The sequence below is a fragment of the Lontra canadensis genome, unplaced genomic scaffold (genome assembly GCF_010015895.1).
Source record: "Lontra canadensis isolate GAN:19392208 unplaced genomic scaffold, GSC_riverotter_1.0 scaffold87, whole genome shotgun sequence".
In the NCBI taxonomy this organism is placed as follows: domain Eukaryota; kingdom Metazoa; phylum Chordata; class Mammalia; order Carnivora; family Mustelidae; genus Lontra; species Lontra canadensis.
Genome location: NW_022631081.1, coordinates 4438928 through 4457234, shown reverse-complemented (window position 1 = coordinate 4457234; position 18307 = coordinate 4438928). Strand labels below are relative to the sequence as shown.

The 18307-nt window shown below is 59.1% G+C and overlaps 1 protein-coding gene across 3 annotated transcripts; it reads left to right on the top strand.

The window, feature by feature from the left end:
* Positions 1-12044: 12044 nt before the first annotated feature.
* On the top strand, positions 12045-18091 carry LIF (LIF interleukin 6 family cytokine). Of its 3 annotated transcripts, none has more exons than XM_032883387.1 (4): positions 12045-12267; positions 14550-14669; positions 16445-16623; positions 17351-18091. In XM_032883387.1, exons 2-4 carry the CDS (start codon positions 14651-14653, stop codon positions 17759-17761), a joined length of 609 nt encoding a protein of 202 aa, XP_032739278.1. In that variant the 5' UTR covers positions 12045-12267; positions 14550-14650; the 3' UTR covers positions 17762-18091. The 3 variants fall into 3 exon arrangements, with proteins under 3 accessions (XP_032739278.1, XP_032739280.1, XP_032739277.1); XM_032883389.1 differs by lacking the exon at positions 12045-12267 and adding an exon at positions 13432-13771; XM_032883386.1 differs by lacking the exons at positions 12045-12267; positions 14550-14669 and having other exon boundaries at positions 16092-16623.
* The last annotated feature ends 216 nt before the right edge of the window (positions 18092-18307 follow it).

Below are 18307 nucleotides of genomic sequence, written 5' to 3'. Positions count from 1 at the left end.
GGCTCCCTCCTCATGCTCAGAGCCCCGCCTTTTCTTTAATCTTGAAATTTTTTAATGCGTGAAAAGAACATTCCCCGAAACAGAACAAGTATTGACTTAATACTGAAGCACTATATAAAGGAGCCCCCTTCCCACTTAGTAAATAGGGATACAGTATAAACATCTGTGGAAGAAAGTGGACCCTTGAGGATTAAATGCAAACCCTAAAATTGTGCACAATAAGACATTGTGTACATGCCGATGGAAGCTAAGGCAGCAGCTACAAAGGAAGAGCTAATAGCAGTGGATGAACTTGACCTGGATCCATCCCTGGGCACCCCACCTCCTGGGACTGGGGGCCAAGATGGAACAGGACTTAACATCAGGGGTGGAGGAAAGCCTCATGCAGGTCTCTCTACAATAGATACGATCCACTTTGCAGATGAGAAGACTGAGACTTAGGGAGACTACAGGGAGGGCAGGCGTATATTAAATTCAGGTCCTTTAGATGCAGGGCGGGAGTAACTTCTGTTACACTCCAGCCTCTGTAACTAGGCCAACAATGTCACTGAGTCCCTGAGGGCACAGAGCTCTCAGGCTAGGGGGCCGACAGGCAACAGACACGTAGAACCAACAGGACACTGCAGCATGAGTTCAGCAAAAACCAACACAGGGTGATAGAACCGAGTGAGAGACCCAGGCAATAGGGGTGGTCAGTGTGGCATCTGGAGGAGGTGAAGCCTCTCCATCTACTCTGAAACCCAGAATGACACACTGGAGAAGGGGCGGGGCTTGCAGGTGGTGGGAACAGCTAGAGCAAAGGCTCCAGGCATTCAAGGATCAGCATAAAGTAAGTGGCGGGCATGGCTGATTTATCAAAACGGCCTAGAGAAGGGAAGTGTCTTACTCAAGATCACAGAGGGAACTCCCGTGCAGAACTCCACGCTTGGACTTGCAACCGGCAGGCTTCCAGGGCAGTGCCCAGTGTTCCAGGTGATTGACCAAGTACCTGGTGAGAGCTTCCCACTGTCCCCCACTGGGCTGTCCCTCGCTTTCAAGGCTCCTGCCACACAGCCCACCTTTTGGCTCCCAATATGCCCAAGGCTCCCTCCTGCCAAGAGACCTCTGCCTATGCTGTTCCCTCTGTCTGGAACAGTGTTCCCTGTCATTCTGATCAGCACCTCCTTGGGTGTTCTTCCCAATCACCCATGGTCTGGGTCCAGCAACTTGGTTTATTTGTTCTCTGAAAACTGTCTTATTGACAAGCCCTCCCCCACTGTAGTGTTTTACCCTCTGCCTCCCCTGCTGGCCTGAAACCTGTCAAGGATGGGTATGGTGTCTGCTTCCCTCTGCTCCAACATAGCACCCGGCTCGGTGCCTGCACCCAGGAGGAGCTCAGTGAAGAGCAGGGCAGGAGGGGCCCTGGAGGGAGTCAGAAAGCTGAGCAGCACGTTCTGCCCCAGCATGGGGGTGGGGGCCTTTCCTGAGGCTGAGCTGCTGGGAAGCTGTGGGTGGGAGGCAGCAGACACTGAGCCAAACTCGCTCAGGTTCTCGGAGCGGAAGGGGAGTTGAGGCTGCGGCAGGTCGTGCTGTTGCCCACGGAATGAGCAGAGGTTGGTCTGTGGAGGAAGAGCTGGGAAGCCCAGGGTGGCTGCCCCCGCCTCCCTGCCTGGGCCCCTTGCCAGCCCTCTACTCTGTGGATAAGCCCCAGGAGAGGTGTCTGGCTTTGAGTTGCACCAGCACCCACCCCGTAGGAAGCAGATGAGGGAGCTCCAGAATCTGGGGAGGGAGTCTCAGGGGTCCCACCTCCGAGGACTTGTTCCCTCCACGCTGTCCCCTGCTGAGACCACAGCCGCAGGTGCCCCCAAACTGCTGTCTCCAGCCTGGTGCTCTCCCAAGTCTACAGGCCCAATTGCTAGGAACTGTGAGCTGGGAGCCCTGTGGATACCTCAAGGCCAAGGTCACCCCTACCCCACACCTGATTTCTGCCTTCTATTTGCCCCCACAGAAGTTCCAGAACCTCTGTCCTCACATTCTCCTCTCTTAGCCTCTCCTCTCCCCATTGATCACAATGTCCCAGGGTTTCTTCCACAGCCTGTCTCAGGCACATGCCTGATTCTCTCCCGACAGCCAGCCAGGTCCTGGCTCCCTGGACACGGGTCGAAAATCTCACTGCTACCTTCTCTTCTGCTCAGAAGCCTTGGGGGACTCCCACCTGTCCTTTGGCTGCGGTACCAATTGCAAACCCCAGGCCCCCGCTCTCATGCTCAGCCAGCTTTGCCAGCTCGTCTCTGTCCGCACCATCCAGGCATCCCGACAGCCCCCCCTCAAAGCCAGCGTTTTCCCACCCCTGCTGCTACCCTCCTACCCTGAGTTCAAATGCCTCCTCCTCTTCGATTCCCCCATCCAGAGAGGCTCAGGTGGCTGCGGGCAGGGCATCATTTCTAGAGTCGGCATCTAGAATTAGAATAAGCTTTCTCTGATCACTCCAAGTGAGACTGGGGTTCCCACGACCATTTGCTGGGACAGGCAGTGGGGCGGGGCTCAAAAAATGTTTTTGTGCCACAGAGGAAGCGTTTTTCCCTGGAGTGGTGGCACGCTGTGGGCAGGCGGCTAGCGGATGCTTCCTCCCCAGGGGTTGTGTGAAGGAACAAAGTGGCCCCAGGCCCCGGCAGAACCAGCACAGGCTCAGGAACACAGAAGGGTCCTGGCCTTGTGTGGGCATCGACTCAAAGCCAGAGTTTCTTTGTCTTTTTCAAGTTTTTCAAGGTGACCCTTTCAGCCCCTCAGTCAACAGCATGTAATGCACAAGGATGGAAAGCTCCCCAGGTCCAGAGGGCAGGGAAACTGCTGGGAAAAGGCTGGAATGGGGTGCCCAGCACTCACTATCTAACTGCCAAACAAACTCAGGGCTTGCAAACAGCGGAGCCGGCTCTCTTGCCTCCATGACCTTCACTGTCCACCACGATCCATCTGGTTCTTTTCCCTCTTTCTTGAGGGATGAGAAAATACTTGAAGGTCAAGCAAAATGAGTTCAAACACCACCCTTAAACCTGTGTGACCACCCAAGCCAAGCCTCAGCTTTCCCCTCTGTACAATGGGCTAATTTGGCTCACCTCCCTGGCTGTAAGATTTCCCGGGAGACAAGACACACACACACACACACACACACACACACACACGCACGCACGTGCGCGCAGCACTGTTCCAGCGTTATCATAAGCTGTCGCTGAGCAGGTGCACAAGCAACATTCTCTTTATTTTTTCTCCCTCATTTTCTCTTCCTTATTGGTTTTCTTCACAACTCCTCTCTCTGCCCCTGTCCCCCTGCCCTCCTCCCCTCCACACAAGGCCGGGGACCCAGAGTGCACACAGAACCCGTTTTCCATGCTAAGACAAGGCTCACAGTCCACGGTCAGCATTGGGGAGGCCTTCCGCTTGGCCAGCCCCACTCCCTGCTTCCTGGGGCGGCCCCAAGGGCTGGGCTCTGCTCCCTGGTGCGGGGAGGGGCGAAGGTCTCCCAGGGACGTGGGTTGGGCAGGTGGGGCCCTGGAGCCTGTGGAGGAGGGCCAACCAGATGGGACAGGTGACTCCGGGGTTCTGAGGTGGGTGCCGGGACAGCGCGGGGTGGCTTGGGGGGACCTGCGCCCCGGAGGAGGGGAAGGGTGGCTACAGCCCTGTGACTCTCCTGGGGACGGGGACAAGGGGCATGGCCCTGGTGCACACGGCTTGTGGCAGGTCTGAGTCAAAACACCTAAGGCCGACCCCGGCCGGTCATGCGGAGGGCTGCTCAGTCATCGCCTTATGCTGGCCTGGGTCACCCAGGCAGGCTGGGCGCGGCCCAGTCAGTTGTGACTCAGGTCCCAGCGGCCTTGCCACGCAGTGCTGGGCAGGGGTGCTGGGCACAGGGTCGCCCCCTCCCCACCCCCAGCCCCACTTTATCCCTCGGCCACCCCGAAGACCCTGCCCCACCTGTCAGGCGCAGGCTGGCCAGGATCCTGGGGTTCTCTGCCCCTGTTGCACCCAGCCCTTCCGCCAGGGGGTGGGGTGGAAGTGGGGGGAGCCTCAGGGCCACCCGGCACTTGACGGGAAGTCAAGTGGGGGGCAGTGTGAGGAGCTGTCTCCAGAGAAGATTCAGCAGGAGAGGGAAGCAGAGGGGTGCTGGCCCTGAAGTCGATGGTGTCCTACTGAAGACCCAGAAAACACCTGCGAGACTCCAGAGGGTCCTGCACGGGCGCAGAGCACGGTAAGCCTCCCTGTCGGGGCAGGGCTGGTGGGGGGGTAGCTGCCAGCCTCCCAATTTATCCTCAGTACTGGCAAATCCTCCAATGTCTGGGGGGGGTACCTAGTGACCCCCACAGTTCTCCAAGCCTCGGACTTCTCAGCTGTGTAATGGGTCTGGTAGGACGTTCCTTGCCCATCTCACCAAGGATGTTGAGGTAACGTGGACAGACCAGATGTGAAAGTGTCATGGATCACTGAAGGGTTAAAGATCATGGATGGGCAGAGGAGAGAGAACTAGATGGAGAGGCCAGAATCCTGGCATTGCGAGGTCCCGAAGGGGTTGCCTCTCTGGGTGGGGATGGGGGGGTGGTCTTGATTCCTGGGTTCCCAAGGGACCCTCAGTTTCCTTTACACCAGGGCAGTAAAGGGTTCCGAGTCTGTGGCAGCCCAGCTTTTCCTCAGATGGAGATGTGGCAGGCAGAGGGTCCCTGTCCCTCTAGAAGGGGCTGTGGTAGGTCACGGGGTACCCCCTGCCTGCTTTTGTTTGGGTAGAAGGGCAGGGGTCTTTAACAAAGTCAAGTCCCTCATGGGAGGCTCTGGGGTGTGTGGTCAGTCAAGGTCATGGCCCCTACGCTTTTGACCTTGGGCCAGCACAGGACTAGACCACTCTGCTCTGATCACTCTGTAAGATGGGCCTGACTGTGGAAGCCCCAGCTCACAAGGCCATGGTGAAGAAAAAGGAACAAATAACCGAAGTCTGTGTGCAGCTTGGCACCGCAGGAGGGGGCTCATTGGCACAAATACTTAAGAAGGGGCTGGACCCCAATCTTGCCATCAGCAGTTCCTGACCGCAGAGAAGCTTCCGGGATGGGGGGACATGGTACCCAGGGCCTGTCCCAGGTGGCAACTAGGTGGTCCTGGGGCCTGAAGTGGGTAGGAAGGGGCGGTGATCTCCCCAACTCCCTCCTTCCAGATTTCTAGCTGGATCGGGGCACGCCGCCCCCACCAGGGCCCACTGAGTGCGGTCTTGGCCGCCCCCTTGCGGCCGGTCTTCAGGGTTGTCCCCTTCCGTATCCCCGGTAGGTCCTGGGCCAGGCCGAGGCCCGTCCAGGACCCCTCCGAGTGTCGTCTTCTCCTCCTGCCTGGGCCAATGGCCTTTGCTTACCCTCCATTCCGAGCCTCGGGCATCCCCGCCCACTTCCTCAATCCCCCAATCCCGCCCTGCCCAGCCCTGGGGGAGGCACCCGCGGAGCCACGCCAGTCTGGGGCTCGGTGGTGCTGTGGCCAAGGCTGCTGACGCTGGCTGGGCAGTGGGGGGCGCTGCAGCCCGCGGCTTGGAGCCGACCTAAGCCTCCGGGCGTAGGAGAACGCGGGGCCAGGAGCCGGACACTTAGCCCTAAGCTCGCTGGGCCCGGCTTTCCAGGGCCCCTGGGAAGGATTTCCCTCTCCTCCATGACCAGACCCCAAAGTCCACACCTCAAAAAGCCTTTTCTAGATCCTTGGAGGCTGGTGGCTGTCTCTAGACCCGTTTTACCGCTGGAGAAACCGAGACGCCAAAAAGCTTCTTTCTGGAATTCTCACAACCAATGGGGACTAAAACTTGGGGTTCCTGACCCTCCCCCACATCTGGGAGTCCCAAGTGAGGCAGGCCGCCCACATGCTGTTGGGGAACGTGCCACTAATTTGCTTGTGGCCTGTGGCCTTGGAAAAGCAACTTCCCTTCTCTGCGACCCACCTGTGAAATCTTAACAGCTAGGTTAGTATCAGTAACTCCAGCACACCCTCCAGAGGGTGTCGCTCCCTTTATGGGCTGATGACATCAAGTCCCATTTTGTAGATGTCTGAGCGACAAGGCCCCCTGTCTGAGGGCCATAGCTTGTAAGTGTCTGACTTACGGCCGCATCTGTGGTCTGGCTGATGGCTGAGCCCACCTACTTCCCCTCCACACACACCCCCAAGCTCATCTTCCTAACATAGTCCCTTTACAAGTGGGGACCCGGAGGCCAGGAGAGGCCATGGTGGTCTTGGGAGGTAAGTGGGCTCTCAGAAGGGACTCTAAGGATGGGGAACTGCAGGCCACCTTCCTCCCTCTGTGAGGGTCTCCTGCTGGCTACCCCCTGGCCACAGTGGACATGGGAGCTCCTGGCTGCTGAGTGACTGGCAGGCATACCGGCTCTCTAGACAGCCCACTGTGATCCCGGGGCAGGCCTGGTCCCACCCCGAAAGGGAGGAAGCGGAAATGGGGTCCAAGGGTGGGGCGGGGGTGGAAGGGGCCCCACTGGGCAGGAGATCAGAGCAGGATTGTGTCATGGAGTCCTGTGGCTGATAAGCAGCTGAGTGGCCGGCCCAAGCAGAAGGAGGGGCTCCCTGGGGAAGACTCATCATGGGGACCCCTGTGCCCCCTGTTGCCAGAGAGCCCTGCCCATCCTGGCTTCTACTATAGGGACCCTGTAGGGATGTGGGGAATGTGGGAGAGAGACCTGGCTCTGTCACATCCTGTGTGACCTCTGGCAAACCTTCAACTCTCTGAGCCTCAGTTTCCAAGTCTGTGAAACAGGATTTAAATGCTTCCCTTGGAGGTGGGGCTAGGACTAGAGATTCTAGGGGGCTCGAGGCAGCACTTTGTAATGGTTTGTTTTGGGGGACGTGGGTGGGAGAGAGCCCCCTGATGGCCTTTGGGGTTTGCAGTGTGCCCCAGAAAGAGCGGGAAGCAGGGCTGGAGTGGTCCGAGTTGCAGGGTTTGTGGGAGACAGTCATCTTTTCCAGGTTGGCTGAGGGAGGCAGGGGGATGCCTGGCCTTGTCTTCCCTGCTCCCCACGAGCTGCTCCCCTACCTGGTCCTGTCCCTCCCCTGACTTCAAAGAGTTCCCCCTTTCTTCTCTTCCCAGGAAAGAGAATGGTCCAACTCTGGCTGGGCCTCTTTCCCTCCATCCTCCCCACCCACTGGGAGGGGCCCGCTCTACTCTATCCATCTTACCACCTCCCACCCACCATCCTCAGAACAGTTCCTCAGTCCCTACAGGCACTGAGGGACAGTTTGGAGAGAGGGCCTGCCTGCCTCCCTGACATCATCTCTGGGGTCGGGTCGGGGTGGCTCCAGTGAGCTTGACTCTGGAGGATGGCTGGGCCCCACCTCTGGCTGGCCAGTTTCAGGCTGAGTGGGTCCCCGGGGCTGCTTCCTGTTCTGTTTATTGCCTCTGAGTTCAGGAAATCATTGAGTGAAACATCCTCCCTCCCCCCCCCCCCGTCCCCCACCCCCACCCCACGATTATTTAATAGGAGCCGAGCTGTGGTCTCTCTCTTTTGGAAAATCCAGTGGGAGAAGGAAGCTGTCAGCTCAGCTCTGACATCAGCTTTGTCCCTGCGCCAAGAGTCAGGGTGGCCAGGGAAGGGGGGCCTGGGGCGGGGTGGGGAGGAAACCAGCTGCTGGTGGCCCCCGTGACGTGAGGCTGCCACATGGTTCCCAGGGGTGGGAGCTGGAGGGTGAGGGGCAGGGATTTTGGAGGCACACTTGGGACACACACATGCGCGTGCACACGTGAACACACACACACACACACACACTTTGCCTGGGCAGGGGTCATGCCTCACCACTTGGGCCCAGAAACCCCCCCTGCCACGCAGACTCACACAGACACCAAGTCAGACCCATGCTCGTGCAGGATTCACATTCACAGTCACTCACATAGCCACACAATCACAAAGAGGGCCACCAAGTCAGAGATGTGTATGCCTCAGCTGTTTCCCACAAGCGATCAGACCAGCGCAGACACACGTGTGTGTGCCCACAGGGTCAGACACAGCCCAGCACGGACGGGTCAACACACACAGACCCCTGCCACACACGCACGCTCGCATGTGAATGCTCGTTCAGTCCTAGATGGACAGACCCATGGGATGCCCTGAAGGTGCTCCAAGACAGACTCAGTCTCCAGGTGGCAGACTACCCTGGAAGGAGGGGGGGCACAGGGTGGCCACTTCCTCCTGCTGCCACCTGCGGCGAGGATGAAGGGTTCCCGTGGAGGAGTGAGGAAAGGCCGGTGACTATCCCCACCCCACCCAGGTGGGGCAGGGTGGGGCGGGGAGCTGGGGGTCTGAGGCCGCAGAAGGGAGTGGAGGGTGAGGGGCTGGGCCCACTTCCCACCCCCCCCAGGGCCTTTGTCCCACACAGGGTGATGAAAGGCCTCCACCCCACACCAGGAGCAGCCGCCCCACCCCGACCCGCCCCAACCGGCCCACAGCACCTCCTGCCGGATCCTGAACTGGAAGGGACAGCAGAATGGCATGGAAGTCCTGAGTCCCATGCTGTCAACCGCTGAGTGACCTTGAGCAAGTCACTCCTCAGCCCCTCAGGGCCAGGCTTTCATCATCGATACCAGTGGCTTACAAACGTTTTTGAACGAGACCTGCAGTTAGAAACACATCGCACCTTGTGACCGGGGAGGGTGATGCAGCCGCTGACACATAGAGACAACGGGAAAAAAAAAAAAAGTTTGTGGAGCAGCACTTGCCCTTGCTCTGGGCGATGCCCCGTGATTTGGCTCTTCCATTTCCTTTTTGAAAGTGCTGGCGGCAGCCCTCTGAATTGAATCCATGAGCTGCTAAGTGGCTGGCTTCCGAAACCCAGAGCGTGAAAACATTGCTCTCTCCATCCCACCTGCTCCGGTCTCGGGCTAGCGGGAGCGCCTAGAGCAGAAGGTCAAGGTGCTCACAGAGACCATGCTGATGGAGGATGAGAGAGGAGAGCAGCCCATCTTCAAGATGGAGATGCTGAGGGCAGAGCCCGGCACAGAAGCGGGCTTCGTGTAACAGCGTGGGCCTCGAAGGCTGGCTTCTGACCTTGCCAGTGATGTGATCAGCGCTCTGTGGGCTGCTGCTTCCCTTGCAATTTCTATCAGAATTGAAGAAAAAAATGCAGTCACTCTGATTCACCTCCAGGGGGGTGATTCCTGACGCAGAACCAGTCGGGAAATGTCCGGGTAATGATGGGGGCAGCTGGCGGCAGGCCTGGATGGCTTCTGGCTCGTGCTTGGCCCTGAGGGGTGTAGCTGGTCCCTGCCAGAGATTTGACGGGGTGAGGGTGAGAAAGAGCAGACTATAAGCCCAGAACCCGGGCCTCTAGAGTCTCAAAGACAGCTGGGCTCTCCAGGACCCTGAGGCGGGAAGTATTACTTATTCTCCTGCTAAGGTTCTCAAAGGCTGTCTGTCCCCCCAGGAGCCACACCATGCTCTGTGGACTGAGAGGACCCAGGAGCCCTCCCTGGCCTCTCAGACCCAGGGTCCTGACTCAAGCTGCGGTTTGAACCCCTCCTGGGACCACGCAGAGCTCTGGCTAGAATGACTACGGTGTATTAAGCACATTGTCTGTGTTTCCCACTGAGCATCCCTCATGACAGCACCACACACAGCACTCCCCACTTCCAGAGGGGAAATCAAGGCTCTGAGAGAGGGGCCCGGTGGCCCCAGGTCACACAGCTGGTAAGTGGTATGGGCAGGATTCAAATCCAGGTTCTCCTGGTTCTGAGCCGCACATTTACCCACAGGCTCTACCCCCAGCCTAGCCCTGGCTGGCCCACGGCTGACTTGCAAAGCGGTTCCAGGGGCCACAGGAAAGTCCACAATGGTTTCGTGGTGCTGCAGGGTGCAGGCTGGGACCACAGGCGTAGTGACACTTTCATTGCTCAAGTGTCAAATAATGAGGTGTTTTTGCCTTTTTGGACAGGACTCCCAACTGCTAGGGCTGTGCCAGAATTCCTGAGCTGTTCCTGCCAACTCTGGCCACCCCTCACCGGCCCTAGTCCTGGACCATAGCCTCTGACCTCCAACTCCCTCCCCAGGCCCATCTGACTCCCCTGTGCTCATTTCCCAGGTGGGAAAATCGAGGCCAGGCAGGGGCTGGGTTGCTGGAGGCTAAGAGCAGGTGCCCGTTGAGTTTTCAGAGAACTGAGATCTCCACTGGGCACAGGGGAGGGGATGCTGAAGGAAGGAGTGGGGGCTGGCCTGGGCAGTGGGGCTTGCCCAGAGCACTCCGTTTCTGGGTCACTGGTCTTGGGGAATTCCCCGATGCCCAGAGAGCTGCTTACCTGGTGAGTAAGTACTACTGGCTGCCCACACAGGATGCCTGACTGTGAGGGTACCTCCCAGCCGCCCCCCCCCCAGCCGATGGCCACTGCCACTGGGCTGCCCTCTCCCCTGAGTGCCCCCGAGGCCCAGGAAAGAGACAGACAGGCAGGCAGGGGGCTGGCCCCCGCCCCCGCATCCCCCCCTGAGGCTCCGCAGGGGGCGGCTGGTGATTCAAGCCCCTTTGAGCTGAGCTATGTCTCCTTCCTTCTCAGATGGGGCCTGGGGGTGAATCAGTTCCTGGGGGCGGTGAGCCCGGGGTCAGATGCTGTCCTCAGCTCAGGCCTGGGGTGAGGAGGGGAGGGGGAGTCAGGGGCCAGGATGGGACATGAGGAGAGCGAGTGGTGCCATGCCATCCCCCCACAGGACCCCTTTTATCTGTCTGGGGTGCCCCTGAAGAAGCTGGAGCCTCTAAGGGTGTCCTTCCTCATTATCCATCAGGAGAGGGGATACAGTTCCTGTCAGATTTCCCTCCTCAGCCCCAGAGTGTGCCCAGTGTCCTCATTTCTAAAATGAGGACAAAAGCCCCTCCTTCCCAGTGAGGTGAGGTTCTTCACCTGGTAAGAATAAATGCTGACTTGTCGAGAGCTTGTGGAGTGCCCAGAACTGCGCAGAGCCCCACACCTCACGGCCAACCCACAGCATAGGTGCCATTGTTCCCATTTCATAGATGGAGAAACTGAGGCCAGGAGCTGCTCACGTCCCCCAAAGTCCTCTGCTCAGAGCTGGCAAAACCAAATCTCCAACGTGCTGACTGAAGCCAAAGTCCACGATACGGACCAGAGAGCTCCACAGGGTCTTTCCACGAGACATTTGGCCCAGACGGCTTTTGGAAATTGTGAAATGCTTTTAAAAAGTACCTAGCATCGTCTCTGGTGTAACCCTGAGCCAGGTGCTGTCAAGAGTACAAATGAGGCTCAGACCCCATCCAAGCCCTCCAGGAGTGAGGAAGAAGACCAGGCAGACTCAAGCTGCTCTGGGCTGTGGGCAGGGGAGACATCCTGGAAGAAGCAGCCTATGTGCTCTTCATGAGCCTTTGCTCCTCTCAGAGCTGGAGGTGCTTGCAGTCTCAACTCGGCCTGCAAGCCAGAGGCGTGGGTTCCAGACCCCTCTCTAGTGCCTCTGCACAGCCCTGGGCAAGTGGGCTTCACTGCTCCAAGCCGCAGTTTCCCCATCTGAAAAATAAAACACCTGTGATCTTCTAGGAAGGTCGAATGCATGATGGGCAAGAAGCTGCAGAAAAGGAGGAGGGGGTGGGCACCTATGGCAGAGTGCGTAGGACAAAAAGAGCCCCTCGGGGCCCTGGGAAGGCCGACACGTGGGCTTACTTCCTGGAGAGGGGAGATGAGCAAAGTAGGGCACAGCCACCTGGAGACAGCACCCCGGCGCCCTGACCTGGCAGGGCCTTGGACGGCGGAAAAGGGCCCCATGTGGACCCTGATGGTCCCCCTCACCCTGAGGCTGGTCAAATCCCCAGCAGGCCCTGTGTGCAGGAGCGGGACAGGCTGGAGATGAAGTCACAGCTGGAAGGGGCCGAGCTGGGGCTGCCACTCCAGGGTGGGGCCTGGGGTCACGACCCCGGGAGCATGCAGCCAAGAAGGGAGGACGCCTTCCGTGAGGAAGCCGAGGGGAAAACACACACACACACATACACACACACACACAGACACACACACATACACACACACGCGCGCGAGCTCATAGAGAGGGAGGGAAGAAAACAAACTCCGGGAGACCAGAGCCGGCCTGGAGTGCAGTCTGGGCGGCCGATTCCTGGGGACCAAGGCCACGTTGCAGGCAGCTCTCGGCCTGGTGGCTCCAAGACCCTGCCCGAGCTTCCCCTCAGAGGCCCAGAGCAGGTGGTGCCTGGACATGGGCAGGAAAGGGAGGCCGGGCCTAGGGTGCCGAGGGGCCCACAGCTCTTGGGGAGCACGGACCAAGTCAGGTACCATGAGAGGGGAACTGAGGCATGGGGGGGCCAGTCGGGGAGGGAGTTAAGTGACTTCTAGACTCTGCCCCCACTTCCTGTTTCCTGTGGGGTGGGGCTGAGATTACATGGTGACTGGGGGTGGACTGTAGGGCTGGCATGGGATCCAGGGAGCCGGGATGTAGTACAAGGACTTGGAAGTCTACTTTGAAGGCTGGAGGGGAGAGACGGGGGCAGGAGGGTGGTGGGAAGGGCTGGCAGCCTCCAGGAGAATCAGGGCGCCTAGAGAGTGTCTCAGGTGGGGGAACAAGGGGACCCATAGAGGGGGCCACAGTGGGGCCCTGGACTTGGGGTCCACAGCAGAAGCACCAGGCTGAGTCAGGTGACAGGGGACTGGGAGATTGGCGGTAGGACTGGAGGCTGGCCCAGCATTTGTGTTCACGTGCTCCGTGTTTGTGTCAGCCCCTCACACGGGAGAGGAGAGGAGTGGGGGGATTTTTTTGTCAGAGGTGGGAAATAAGCTGGGATGTCTTGTGCCGTGGGGTTGCCTGAGCCTGGCCAGGGTAGGTGGGCCTCCTGGGGGTGTATGTGGACCCCATAGTAGGTGTATAGGAGGGGCAAGTGCCAGGAGGGGTCTTCTAGGGCCTTCCAAGGAAGAGACAAGGAGGGGGAGGGGAGAGGAAGGAGGACTGGACTCTACCAGCCCCCTCCCTGCCGGGAAGTGCCAGCTGGGATGGGCAGGTTTATCACCCCACATCCCATGTCCTGCTAGGAGAGCATGGGGGAAGTGAGCCTGGATAGGGCAGAGTGTGTGTGGGGGAAGGGGGACCGCAGCAGGCACGAGGGCTCGTCCTGGCACGATGAGGGAGGAACGCGTGGCTGGGCAGGTCCGGGATGTGGCAAGAGGCGGGAGCTGGGAGCATGCATGGAGGATGGGTGAGGGGTTGAGCAGGGGCCCGAGAAAGGTGGTGGGTCTCCCCGCCTTGGGAAACCAACTCTTCTGCCTTGTTTCCTGGTTAGAGTCAGGCCGGAGGGCTGGGGTGAGCTCCCCAGGGGAATGGGCCATCTCCTGGGACAGAGGGTGCCCCTGGCAAATTGGGGAGACAGTACGGTGCCAGATACGTGTTCTCTGGCCAGCACTTCTTCACATCATTTTTTAGAAATGCCTTCTGTGGGGAGGAGTCCTGTGCTCATTTTGCCCTAGTCCCCACCATTCCTTCCTGCCTGTCCTCACATGTTTATGAATCTAATTGGCCATGATAGACACCAGAATTTATTTGTGACCCTGCCTTACAGACTCTAGAAACACCTTTTTGGGGGGTCACCATTATTTTCTGAGCCCAAGGGGGCTTCCAAGGCTGGGGGCGGGGCAAGCTATTTCTCTTCTCCCCAGCCAGGCCCTCAGCATCCTGAGGAAGAAACCTGGGTCTGATCCGCTAAGCCTCCCTGGGTCTCTGCTCCAGGTGTCCCTCCAGAATGGAAATGCTCCCTGAAGGGGGAGATTGGACCACAAAGAGTTTAGGTAAACCCCCAACACACAATACCTTCCCAGAAGCTCTTCCTTAGGCTGTCCCCCAAGAACTGAGTCGCCGCAACCTCCCTGCTCCCCTATCTTCCCAGCCCCCTCCCCAGCCTCACAGGTATCTGTGGTCAGCAGTGGAGGCTTGCTGGTGATGGTCAGGAGGTCTGACCCCTTGGGACTCTGGGCAACCTATGCCCTTCCAAGCCCCACTTGGCCCCAGTAACAATGGGCAGGTTGGAGGAGGCTACGTCGGAGGTGCCCGCAGAACTCCAGTTCTGCTTTATTACGGTCTAAAGTCCAAGCAGGGCCCCAGCCCCTCTTCCTGGAGCCTCCTTCCCAGCCAAGCCCCAGACTGCCTCCTCCCCCCTGCCCCCAAAATCCCTTGATCACGGGGCCACAGGGGCCAGCCTCCATCTGCTTGCCTAGTGTCAAGCCACCTCCCCAAACTCAGGTGAGTCGAGGCTGTCTGGAGCACCTGCAGCCCCGGGGACCCTGATGACTGGAGCCTCGGGACCCTCCTGGCACTCCCCAACTTCAAAGAACTCCTAGGGCAAGCCACTCAGGAAAACCACAGGGTGTTTTGTTGAAGAGTTCATTATAATTTTATCAATCAAATTCTTAGAAGAGGAAAAAAGTCTGCTCTCTCCACCCTCCCCCTTCACTGCCCCCCCACTCTCACTTTCTTCCATTCATAATTTCCTATGATGCACCTCAAACAACTTCCTGGACGGGGATCCCTGCTAAATATAGCTGTTTCTCTCTCTGTCTTACAACACAGGCTCCAGTATATAAATCAGGCAAATTCCCCGTTGAGCATGAACCTCTGAAAACTGCCGGCATCTAAGGTCTCCTCCAAGGCCCTCTGGAGTCCAGCCCATAATGAAGGTCTTGGCGGCAGGTAAATCCACCCGCCCCGCGCCGGCTTCCGCGCCCCACGGAGGGTGCTGCGGCGACTTGGGGCACTTGGCGATCGCGAGCGGGACACCCACTCGCCGAAGACACACGGACACTTGGGGCACCGGTGCAGCCGGCCCGGGCCGCTGGAGGCGCTGGGTGGCGGTCGGGAGCGAGCGCAGGCACATGGTCCCGGCACCGCGCGCCCATCCCGTCCGGGGCCGGCAGGTTGGCGGGCAAGGGAGGGGGCCGCCGCAGTCTTCCTCCCGCTCCTCCTCCTACTACTCCTCCTCCTCGCCCTGCCACTCTCCCGTCTGCTCTTCCCGCCCTGCTTTCTCCTGATTCACCCTCCCTTTCTTTCTTTCTTTCTTTCTGTCTTTCCGCTTTCTCTTTTCCAACCGCATCCCGGGCTGCTCCCAGGGAGGGGCACCGGCCTCTGAGCAGCTTGCAAACTCCGGCCGGCCGGGACGGAAGCAGGTGCCGCCTCCATCTGCTAGTGCCTGGAAAGCTGTGGTCTTTGCTAGGTGAGCCGGGGCTGTGGGGGCCCCCCAACCATCCGGGGGTCTCAGTGCTGCCTGGGGATGCTGGGAGGAACAGGAGACCCAAAAGAGGTGAACTTGAGGCTGCCACTGCCCCAGCGGGGAAGATCCCAGTGCTCCAGTGCCCCCCTTCACCCCAGCCTCACCGGTTCTCCAGCCTCACTGGTCTGCTGCCCCTAGCTCCTGCTGCTGGGCCACTGGGAGAGGCCCCTGGGAGGGAACCAGAGAGTAAAGCAGGGAAGCGGGCTCCCTGGGGGGAGGGGGGACCCAGAACAGGCCCGGACAGCTCCCAGCTCTCCTGTCACCTTTCACTTTCCTTCCTCCTCCGCCCACCTGGCTGCTTGCGACCTTTTCCCTTTTCTCTTTTCTGGTTGCACCATTTCCTCTCCCTCCCCAAGGCTCTGAGAGCCTGCATGACCCCAGGATTCTCCTTGTCCTAACCTGGCGCCTGGGGCAAGTGGTAGATAAGAGGGGGGTGGCATGTAGGTCTGGGGGACAGGAAGTTCTGAGTGATGATTTGGGGTTAGAGAGGGGGCAGAATTGCAGAATTGGGGTGGAGCTGAGGGTCCTAAATATGAGAATGACCCCACTGGGAGAAGAGCGATGGAAGAGATGGGGGAGGGTGGCAGAATTTTTGGAGACAAACGCCCAGCGGAATCAAGTGACAGGTTTGGGAGGGAGAAGAGTGTCTACAGAAGACCCGCACCTCCGAACCCCAGGTTCCCATGGGAGCCTGATCTGGGAGCTAATGCCTGCAAAGGACCAATGGGCATGAAGCAATGCACAAGAATCTGGACCATCCTGTGAGGTGGGAAGATAGGGACCACTCAGTCCCTTGAGACTCACTGGGCCTGGGGCATGGTGTCTTCCAGCCAGAGGGGGCAGGAAGCCTCAGGGGCTTTTTGCCTTCCTGAGGGAAAGGGCTGGATGGTTCCTGTCACCCTGGACCCAGCTCCCAGCAGGTGGGAACAGCTCATGTCCTACCCCATTCCTCTTCTCAGGAGAGAGAGAAGGAAAAAACAAGTGAGTGGAGAGAAGCAGAGATAGAGATCTGGAGAGAGGGAAGCAGACAGAAACAGATGCAGTGAGACGATGAAAACTAGAAGCAGCCCGGGAAAGACAGAGCTGGAGGTGGGACGGGGGCATCGGTGTCCCTGGGGAGAAGAGGTGTATCTTCTGCTACGAGCCCCCTTGCTCACCCCAGCCACCCTGCTCATGGCTCTTTCCTGCGTGTTCCTAGGAGTTGTGCCCCTGCTGCTGGTTCTGCACTGGAAACACGGAGCAGGGAGCCCCCTTCCCATCACCCCAGTCAACGCCACCTGCGCCACCCGCCACCCATGTCACAGCAACCTCATGAACCAGATCAGGAACCAACTGGCACAGCTCAATGGCAGTGCCAATGCTCTCTTTATTCTCTATGTAAGTCCCCCCTTCCAGGTCCTGAGGGAGTGGGGAGGTGTTGCTCCACAGACCTGGGCTGGTGTGGCTGGCCTGGGAAGAGATCAAGTTTGGAGCTGGCAGGAGAGAATGGGGAAAGGGCTTGGTTCAACAACAACCCCCCACCCCCCACAGCTTCCGGGATGTGGGGGGTGCCCCTCCCCCAGCCCAGGCTCAGACTGGAAGCCACTTTTCCAAGGTGCCCAGTTGGGTCTGGGCAGAGCTGAGGGGAGAAGCGGGAGGCTGGGCACTGCTGGTCTAGGCATTCCTCCACCACGTGGAGCAGGAGGCCAATGAGGGACAGAGAGGAAGTGGGGTGACCGGGGAGATGCTGCTGTTGGGAGAGAAAGTGGGCTGTGGGTGTCTGGGGTGCAAAGCCGCCCAGGAAGAAGGCGCGTACGGTGGGTGAAAGGGCAAGTGTGTGTGGCACACCCACAGGAGGTGAGACAGGGTGTTTTCCTTTCCATCCCCATACGATCTTGAGTGAGGGGGACGAGAGTCCCTTGATGCTTTACCACGTGCATTCACACCATTGATTACTCCGGGCTCTCATGGTGCTCCTGAGATGCCTAGAGGGCAAGTAGCTGGGTCTCTATGCCAGAGGCAGGAAACAGACCCAAGAGCTTGCCCAGAGGCTTGGCAGTAGGGCTGGAACCCTCAACCCTGACCACTCCCAACACCATCTCCCCTCTCCCTCTCTGCTCCTCAGTACACGGCCCAGGGGGAGCCATTCCCCAACAACCTGGACAAGCTGTGTGGCCCCAATGTGACGGACTTCCCACCATTCCACGCCAACGGCACGGAGAAGACACGGCTCGTGGAGCTCTACCGTATCATCGCGTACCTTGGCGCCTCCCTGGGCAACATCACTCGGGACCAGAAGGTCCTCAATCCCAACGCCCTCAGCCTCCACAGCAAGCTGAACGCCACGGCGGACATCCTGCGGGGCCTCCTCAGCAATGTGCTCTGCCGCCTGTGTAACAAGTACCACGTGGCCCACGTGGACGTGGCCTATGGCCCTGACACCTCAGGCAAGGACGTCTTCCAGAAGAAGAAGCTGGGCTGTCAGCTCCTGGGGAAGTATAAGCAGGTCATTGCCGTGGTGGCCCAGGCCTTCTAGACGGGAGGTCTTGAAGCCTGCAGGGAACACCCTGAGATCCTAGGCTCAGGCGGCTCTCAGACTGTGGCCAGGGCCCAGAGCATCGCCAGGCCAAATTGGGGGCTGCCGGCAGACCCCCGAGGTTTCCTGGCCAGTCCACTCCCCTTAGGGTGGGCTGTGATAAAGCCGAGCAGTGCCAATTAGGAGAAGGACCCTTCCTGTGGGAGACTGTGGCCAGGCACCAGGGTGTTGGGCTGGTGAGGGGATTGTGGGCTGGACCTCTGTCCCCACTTGGCCCACTTGGCTAGGGGCTTTGTGAGAAAACTGCACGAGTTGTCCATGGTGACTCTGTGGGGCCCAACGGCAGGGGTCAGCCCCACAGAATTACCACCATCGGTGCCTTTGCTGCCCCTTCCGGAGTCTTTGGAAGGTTTGACTGGGCTCAGGCAGGCCAGAGGAGCTGGGATCCAGAGGACTCCTTGGGCCCCTACAAGTATAGTGAGTGGAAGAGAGAAAGGGGAGTTCTGGTTTAAGATACTCCTTTTCTTGAGCATGATCTGAGAGCTC

Coding starts and splice junctions, on each gene's coding strand:
- LIF (XM_032883386.1), top strand. CDS start 16,297: ATGAAAACTAGAAGCAGCCCGGGAAAGACAGAGCTGGAGGTGGGACGG. Junction 16,624..17,350: donor ATGCTCTCTTTATTCTCTAT/GTAAGTCCCCCC, acceptor TCTGCTCCTCAG/TACACGGCCCAGGGGGAGCC.